At 39.5% G+C, this 9014-nt stretch overlaps 1 protein-coding gene across 1 annotated transcript; it reads left to right on the top strand.

The window, feature by feature from the left end:
* Positions 1-4882: 4882 nt before the first annotated feature.
* LOC110537761 (zinc finger CCHC domain-containing protein 10) lies at positions 4883-8281 on the top strand. Its single transcript, XM_021624133.2, has 4 exons — positions 4883-5248; positions 6461-6622; positions 7080-7124; positions 7342-8281. The coding sequence occupies exons 1-4, from the start codon at positions 5058-5060 to the stop codon at positions 7556-7558; spliced, it is 615 nt and encodes a 204-aa protein (XP_021479808.2). The 5' UTR covers positions 4883-5057; the 3' UTR covers positions 7559-8281.
* Positions 8282-9014: the final 733 nt, after the last annotated feature.

Genomic DNA, 9014 nt, shown 5'->3' with positions numbered 1-9014 from the left:
GCTGAACTGCATTACACTGACTACTCCAATCATGAGCACTGTTCTTCCTGGCCTTTTTTAGTGCTGCCTAAAACCAGCATTTATGTGCACAGTGGCACTTTAGGAGACGGAGTCAAAGTGGTTTTCCAAAGGCATTTTTGACCAACCCATGCTATGATCAAACATCAAATCAAATCACATTTTATTTGTCACATACACATGGTTAGCAGATGTTAATGCGAGTGTAGCGAAATGCTTGAACCTGACTGACTACCTTTTACCTTAATTGTCCAGTTACACCTAAAGTTAAAGAAACACATTTTAAAATATTTTCTTCCATCTACCCTGTTAATGATTTATTGCACAAAAGATTCAATTTTGACAAAATACCTTGGGTTTTTTGTTCCTCTGATTCAGAATCTTTAGAGCATATGTTTTTAATGCTGCCATTCTAGTAAATTATGGATTGAAATTAATGGATTGTTGTGTATAAAATCTCCAGAATTACCTATGTTTACCTCTGATGATATTAAATGGCATTATACTTATAGTTGTAATTCCAATCCTAACTATTTTATTAACATTATTATTCTCTTGGCCAGATATTATATTAACAATGTAAATGGGGTGGGGGAAAAAAATCATTTTTCTTTTTTTCATTTAACTGTTACAATTTTATAAATCCCTCAAACGTGAGAAACTTAAATTGCCAGATTCGAGTAACTTACGTTTCAACATGTTGACTCAAGAACTGCACTGACAGATAACGCTAAACTAACTAACGTTAGGGACTAACGTTACCCAGTTTAGCTAGGACTGCTGTTAACATTAGCTACCTAGTACATATTATGAGCAGGGTTTTGACAATAATTTATAAGCTATCTAGAAACTGAACTATGTTCTCCACCCACAAGTATCACTAACTAACCAATTACTGTCTAATCAAGTAACGTCACCGTCCAAATATGTTAGAGTAAGTTAATCGTTTTTTTGTGTGTGTGTGTTTACAATACAATTATTTAGCATCTAGCTACATATATGGGTTGGCTGACAACATCACGGAAATTATGTGCTCGCTTCCATGGGGCAGAAGTCAGCCTGGATTGCCAGGTTGCTAGCAAGAATGATTAACTGCCATGTAAGGAATCGTAAATGGCTCATTTCAGCATGTGTCATCGTTATTGATACCATGTCTTGTTTTGACTGATTACATGTCAATGTAAATATGGCTAAAATGTGCTAGCTAACCAACAACTGTAATTATGTATTTGAGACAAGTGGTCATTGTGCAAATGTATTTGTTTGCAATAAACATAGGAGATGAAATATAGTTAGTTACATGTTGTCAACTATCTAAACCAACCTCATTTGTTTTGCCCCATGGTTGAACCCATGTCGATTTAGTTGCTAAAGCAACAGAGAGAACATGGATATTGTTGTTAGTGAAGGGTAAGACAGTTTTGTGTTAATCAGGCTTAATATTGAGTGAACTGCTAATATCATTAAGGACAGGGCCTGTTTGGGGGTATCGTCGGACGGGGCCAGTGTCTCCCGACCCCTCCTGTCTCAGCCTCCAGTATTTATGCTGTAGTAGTTTATGTGTCTGGGGGGCTAGGGTCAGTCTTATATCTGGAGTATTTCTCCTGTCTTATCCGATGATCTGTGTGAATTTAAGTATTCTCTCTCTAATTCTCTTTCTCTCTTTTTCCCTCTTTCCCTCTTTCTTTCTCTCTGTCTTTCTTTCTCTCTCTCGGAGGAGGACCTGAGCCCTAGGATCATGCCTCAGGACTACCTGGCCTGATGACTCCTTGCTGTCCCCAGTCCACCTGGCTGTGCTGCTGCTCCAGTTTCAACTGTTCTGCCTGCAGCTATGGAACCCTGACCTGTTCCCTGGAAGTGCTACCTGTCCCAGACCTGCTGTTTTCAACTCTCTAGAGACAGCAGGAGCGGGAGAGATACTCTGAATGATCGGCTATTATAAGCCAACTGACATTGACTCCTGTTGTGGTGACCTGTTGCACCCTCGACAACCACTGTGGTTATTATTATTTGACCCTGCTGGTCATCTATGAACATTTGAACATCTTGGCCATGTTCTGCTATAATCTCCACCCGGCACAGCCAGAAGAGGACTGGCCACCCCTCATAGCCTGGTTCCTGTCTAGGTTTCTTCCTAGGTTCTGGCCTTTCTAGGAAGTTTTTCCTAGCCACCGTGCTTCTACACCTGCATTGCTTGCTGTTTGGGGTTTTAGGCTGGGTTTCTGTACAGCACTTTGTGACATCAGCTGATGTAAGAAGGGCTTAATAAATACATTTGATTTAATTTGATTAAGGAACAGAAATTTCCCAGATTTGACCTTTAGCTCAATTCAGGTAAACATTATTTGCCTGTTGCTCAAATCAAATGTTATTAGTCACATGTGCCGAATACAGTGAATGCAGTTTAAAAAAAGTACAGATAAGAATAAGAAATAAAAGTAACGAGTAATTAAAGAGCAGCAGTAAAATAACAATAGCGAGACTATATACAGGGGGGTACCGGTACAGAGTCAATGTGCGGGGGCACCGGTTAGTTGAGGTAATATGGACATGTTGCGTGTGTGTGTACGTGCATAATGCTTCTGTGTGTTTTTGTCTGTTCAGAATCCTCCATATTGCTACGGCAGTGATACTATGCCATCTCTGTAATGATATAGGAGATTCAGGAAAGCAGAACTTCAGACAGCAAGGAAGAGAGAGAAGCAGACAGGACATAGAGAACACAGGCGAGGGGAGGCCCACACAAGACAAACATGTCATATTCCTCTCCAGCCAGAAGAAGTAGTTCTTGCTAAACATTACCTCTCAAAAAAAGAAAGATGCCACTTCTGACATGTCCTGTGTGTATAAACTGTTAGACCCTGATATGTTTCTGTCACTGTCACTGTCCCTCCCCTAACCCGAACGACACTGGCCCAATTGTGCGCCACCTAATGGGACTCCCAATCGCAACCGGTTGTGATACAGCCCGTGATTGAACCAGGGTCTGTAGTGACGCCTCTAGCGCTGTGATGCAGTGCCTTAGACTGCTGCGCCACTCAGGAGCCTAAAATCCTAGTACTGTGTAATATAACTCGCAAACATTGTTACTATTTAGTTGGAAGTGTTGTTACTACAGGGGGGTTGGAGGAGGTGTTTTTGTGTAATTAAATAGGTAGAATTATTGTCCTGTAGCTAATTGACCTTGGAATCTGTGATTTATTACCACAAATATAATAAAATAATTTAATCAATTTCCAAGTGTGTTTGGTGCCTGCGTTTGTACATATCTGCAAAAATGATCTGCCCCCCTCCACCTACAGTAAAAATACAAGCCTACTGCTAATGTGAGATCACGCAGTTCCAACATAATCCAAAAAATGGAAACCTAAAATCCCAACCCTGTTCTATTGCAGGTAACTAGAACATTATTTCATGCGAAACATTAATTTGTGGTCTAAACTGCCACCCTTTGGATTGTTTTGGAACTGCAAAGGGCACGCAATATGACTAGCTCACATTAATCAGCAGTAATGTGACCAACATGAGGATTTTCTTTATTGTCAATCAAATATTGAAAATGGTTTATGATCACATTGCAATAAAATAATGATACAAATTGTTTTTCCAACAAGTTTTCTCTCTTGGAAAATTACGATAGAGTTATGCACTTGTAATTTGTACTTCATAATATATTTTTTATGAATATTATTAATATGTGCTTTGCTTTTCAACTAGCTAAAATATTTAAATTAATATTTATTTATTATTCTCAGTTTATATATATATATAATAAAAAAAATTCTCCCCAATTTCGTACTATCCAATTGGTAGTTACAGTCTTCCGCTTGTACCACCACACTATACAGCAACGCATAAATTGAAAATATTGAGCGCATGCGGTAGGTACACAGAACGCACCGCAGCCTTTCAAAAACAAAAGGTTGAATTGATAGACACGTTCATAGGGTTAGGGTCCCCACAGGGCATATTTCCTGTACAGCTCTTGTTTTCTTTTGGGCTCCCTGTGCTAAATAGCTATCTATGTCTCCAAACACCTGTGTGGCAATGGAAGATAGACGCCACAAACGTGTTGTCACTGAAAAATACTGTGGCTGCAACTGTGTTAAAACACCGTACAGTAAGTGTGAATTTTGCATTTGTGAAGTTATTTTGGTGTTTCAAAAAAAGTATATATTTGATCTTTATTTAACTAGGCAAGTCCGTTAAGAACAAATTCTTATGTTCAATGACGACCTAGGAACAGTGGGTTAACTGCCTTGTGATATGAAAGTAGAGGAATATGATACTTTTTTATGTGATATGAAAGTTGAGGGATTTAGAACCGTACCGCAATTGAGAATAAATTCACGTTTAGATGTATTATTTGGCTGTTTTTGCTTCCTGAGCCAATTCACCCTTTGAACAGAACATTTAAGGTCCTTGTACTAATGAGTAAGGTTAGGCTTCTTTAGTCCAATATTGGGCTACATCCTCCCAGGCCATTGGCCTGGTGTAAGATTAGATAGGGTCAAATAGTAGAATGGGGTGGTGGGTTTGTGATGACAGTAGGATTAGATGAAAAGGTATTTTTTGTATCAAAACGTATAATGATTTATACTCCAGTCCTGTTGGTGGCGGTAATGCAACGTTAATATTGGATGCCAACCACTGTTTAAACCCCACTGAAGAAAATGAAGTAGCTCAGCCGCTGATATATGAACAATGAGCCAGATTTTTGCCGGATGTATAAATCTGAAGCATCCGGTTGGCATTTCCACTCACCGACAAATATGGTGATAAAAGGAAGCCCAATGGGAGAAGAAGGAGAGAGATGGATTTTGGTCGACATTCTTCACATTTTCTCATTGATGAAACATTTGATCTCAATACAGTTTTCTTTTCCCAAAACTATAATCGTGTTACGAACATGGTGGACTAAGTTTTGTAGACATTACCATTTACCAAAGTTGCGTTGTTTTGGAGCGCAAGGTCGAATTGAGTTATTGCACACGCGTACTTCACAGAATAGGCGTTCGCTACTGGAAATATGCAAATACATGCTAGAGCGCGCCAATAGGATCTCACTAGCTCGTGCTTGCCTCTGCCCTTCAAACTTGCCTGTTCTGCCCACTATGATTCATTTGCTCCCATTGGAAACGACAGGCTGTGGTCTGTCTTGGGTTAGTTATCTTTGGATAAATTGCAATATGGCGACGCCCATGCACAGAGTTATTGCTCGTCGGCAAGCGTAAGTTTGGTTATTGCTAACATGCTAAGGTATTTTGGTATACTTACTCGATTCAGAGTATTTAGAGATCGCCATGTTAAGACTGAGTTCCGAATAGCTAGCTAACAATACTGGCCTGACTTATAACGCTCTCTAGCTAACGTTACTTGGCTACAACATTTTTTTCATTTGTTTGAGATTATGTAGGCAATAATGATGTACCAAGTTAACAAAATAGTTACATTTCATATAGTATACATTTGTCTAACAAGCATGCATTTCCTCCTGTATGCATGTTTTATAGCCCCTACATAAGTTAGCTAGCGCTAGCTAACTTTACGTTACTACTGAAGTGCAACACTGTGTCTGGGGAACAGGCACAGTTCTTGAGCTAGCAACTACTAGTGCCACATTGGTCTCAACATTTCTTAACAGGCCGTGGACACTCAGATCCAGTCAGGGAGGTTACACTATTCCGGAAAAGTATCATGTGCACTTAATAGTACCACGGTAACCATTTGCCCAAGAAACAGCTGGCATTATCCAGCTATTTCAGTATTGATAATTTATACTCATGTCAATGTCCCCCCACCCCCCGTTCAATTTATTTATTTAACCAGGAAAAGCCCATTGAGACACAATCTCTTTTTCAAGGGAGACCTGGCCAAGAAAGCGGCAACAATCAATACATTTACATAATTAAAACGTACAACAACATGATCCAGCCTAAAAAACATTTACACTCCGTAAGAGTCTCCCATCAATATTTTAAATTAATTCAGTGGCACTAACATTTCCTGCAATTCTATCCATTTTGCCATGGGGTTCTGTACTCTTTATTTAAATAATGTATTCTCAACATGGCTCTTTCTAATATTTCTACTACTGTACATTGCATTTTAGTTACACTGTTTATGCGCACATATTTATACACTGGATTCTTGACATAGCTCACTAATAAATCTACTGTTGGTACATACCATTCTTATTATATCTTGTGTAAATTCATCCGGTGTAAAACATATAGATTGAATTTAGATTACTGTTACAGTGCTATTTGTTTTTGGTTTTTAAATTGGATTTGTTCTGACATTTCTTGATTTCATATTTAAATTGCTTGATTAGTGTGTACTGTTTGACATTTTACTGCATTGTTAGGAGTGAGTTAAAAAAGCAATTCGCCGCACCTGGTACAACATCTGCTAAACTGTACGAAATTTGATTTTCATACAGGGAAGCAAATAAACAACATGTTCGGTGTCAGAAATGTTTGGAGTTTGGACACTGGACATATGAGTGCATTGGTAAACGAAAATACCTTCACAGGCCATCAAGGACGACAGAAATGAAAAAGAAACTGAAAGAAAATGAAAATAAACAGGTCAATACCACAGGGTAGGTCAACCATGAAGTATTTTATTTGTTTTGGATGAGCGCTGTATAGCGAAGTCAGCTTGACAGTGGGTAACTTTTTGTTGTTGTTCTGAAGATGTTTTAAACACTGGAGAGTCACCTGGGACTCGTGACCAATAGAGGGAGGTGCGGAGGATGATGATGCTGGGGGGGGGGGGGGGGTACCATGTACTGCAATAGCCTCGCAAGACACCCTGTTCTCGGAAGCATACAGGAATGGTTCGCTGCATGGATACAGTGGTAATCGGTTTGAGGCTAGCACTAATCCAACCTCATAATTGTCTAGCACTGCCATCAAGAGGTGTTACAGTAGAACTTGTCAATGGGAGGCCATATCCTCTGTAAAGTTCCTTTTCACTTTTCATTTCCCCTGGTTGGTTTTGAATAATCTTTGGAATTTTCTCAGCCATGACATGTTACTATTTTCATCTGTATTCAGACCAGGAAAGGAGGACTCCAGTGAGAAAAAAATTAAGAAGAAAAGGTAACTGTCACAGGTTACTTTTCAGCTCTAACCCCATAAAATGGTTCTAACATTGATGGTTGCAGATATAACTTAAATGGGTAGAGCGCCGTAATTTTTATTATTATATGCAATAGAGATCTAGGCTGTGCCTGACATTGCTTGCACTATGCCTTCTGCAATGTACTCACTATTCTGCTTATGCAATGGTTTTGTATGTTGTGTTACTTGCTTTCAGGTCAAAGGATTCAAGTGGTAGTAGCAGCAGTGATTCTGACAGCTCTTCCAGTGACTCATCGTCTGACAGTAGTGACTCCTCAAGCTCTTCGTCGGACGACAGTGATGACAGTTCTAGCTCCTCTTCCTCTAGCAGCTCAAGCAGCTCGGGTTCCGATTCATCTAAAGGTAGCGACTCGGATCAAGGTCCTCCCAAGAAGAAAAAGAAGAAGAAATGAAGGCTGAGCTGTATTGTGTTCCACCATGGCATTAACCTGAGCTAAACTCTGACCCTTTAGCTGTTAAGGAGCTGTCTTAAAAATGATATGGTGTAAATTGTAATCAACAAGCAGTGAGGCATTTGTCAGAATGTGTTCTCTCCCCTGCATTAACCCCCCTGTAAAGTCAGTGGAAAGGTGTGGTCATGTCTCATAACAAGTTAGGAAATGTATCTAGATTAAAATTGAGAAATGTATGTGCTTCTTACATGTTGTAGTTCCTTACTTTCTACTAATGTTTTTGAGTGACTCCATACATGTACAGCTATGTATCTACTGTTATGACTTTTGACTTTTGCTACTGAAAGATATGTAACAAATACTTTTTGGGGGGGGGGGGGGGGGGCTGCTGCTGCAGCTGTAGACACATTTACCCATTCATTTTTCTTTTCACATTCTTTCTAGTACGATTCCAGAAACATTACCAGCCCAGTATAGCTTGGCTTTGGTTATTTTGTGAAGCGTGTTATTGATTTTGGCATTCTTTTGATATGTTGTTGTTGACTGTTTATCAACTGCCATTTTAAGGACATTTGTATGGTCTCTGTTTTGTTAGGCACAGCCCAATTGTGATCATGCCAATGTATGCCTGCCACCCGTAAGTTGGTCATGCTTTAAACTTTTTTTTTTACCTAGTGTCACAGCATTGAATAATTTAAAAATAAAAAGTCAGTTGCAAGTGTATTTACCTGTTGGTGTTTTTTGTATTTTCTTTCTGTCCAGATGGAACCAAGTCAACCATTATAGCACTTGAGTACCTTGACAGTGTAGCAAATTGTATGCATTGGTGTCAAGTGGGGTGGAACTACTGTGAGGCCATCGAAGGTGTGCCTGGGCTTTGTACTTGAGATAGAGAAGTGTTTTAGGGGTGTGCTTCCCGATGGAAGGGCCATGTAGTGTAGAGGGTAGAGAATGGATCTCTTGGTGTAACTGCTAAGGTGTTGGGTTGATAGTCGATGGGCCTGAGTTCAAGTCCCAGTTGAAGCCATATTCGCTACAATACAGCGCATTCGAAAAGTATTCGGACCCTTTTACTTTCTCCACATTTTGTTACGTTACAGCCTTATTCTAAAATTAATGAAATCATTGTTTTCCATCAATCTACACACAATAACCCATAATTACAAAATTGAGCTCAGGTGCATGCCTGTTTCCATTGATCATCCTTGAGCTGTTTCACAACTTGATTGGACTCCACTTGATTGGACTCCACCTTTGGTAAACTCAATTGATTGGACATGATTTGGAAAGGCACACACCTGTCTATATAAGTTCCCACAGTTGACAGTGCATGTCAGAGCAAAAACCAAGCCATGAGGTTGAAGCAAGTCAAATCAAACTTTATTTGGCACATGTGCCGAATACAACAAGTGTAGACCTTACTGTGAAACGCTTACTTACAAGCCCTTAACCAACA

Source organism: Oncorhynchus mykiss, chromosome 12 (genome assembly GCF_013265735.2).
Source record: "Oncorhynchus mykiss isolate Arlee chromosome 12, USDA_OmykA_1.1, whole genome shotgun sequence".
Taxonomy (NCBI): domain Eukaryota; kingdom Metazoa; phylum Chordata; class Actinopteri; order Salmoniformes; family Salmonidae; genus Oncorhynchus; species Oncorhynchus mykiss.
This window is presented reverse-complemented; position numbering and strand designations above follow the sequence as displayed.

Excerpts from the sequence above, each read along its gene's own strand:
- LOC110537761 (XM_021624133.2), top strand. The coding sequence starts at position 5,058 with ATGCTAGAGCGCGCCAATAGGATCTCACTAGCTCGTGCTTGCCTCTGC. Across the intron at positions 5,249-6,460 it reads GTTATTGCTCGTCGGCAAGC|GGAAGCAAATAAACAACATG; the intron begins GTAAGTTTGGTT and ends ATTTTCATACAG. Across the intron at positions 7,125-7,341 it reads AAAAAAATTAAGAAGAAAAG|GTCAAAGGATTCAAGTGGTA; the intron begins GTAACTGTCACA and ends ACTTGCTTTCAG.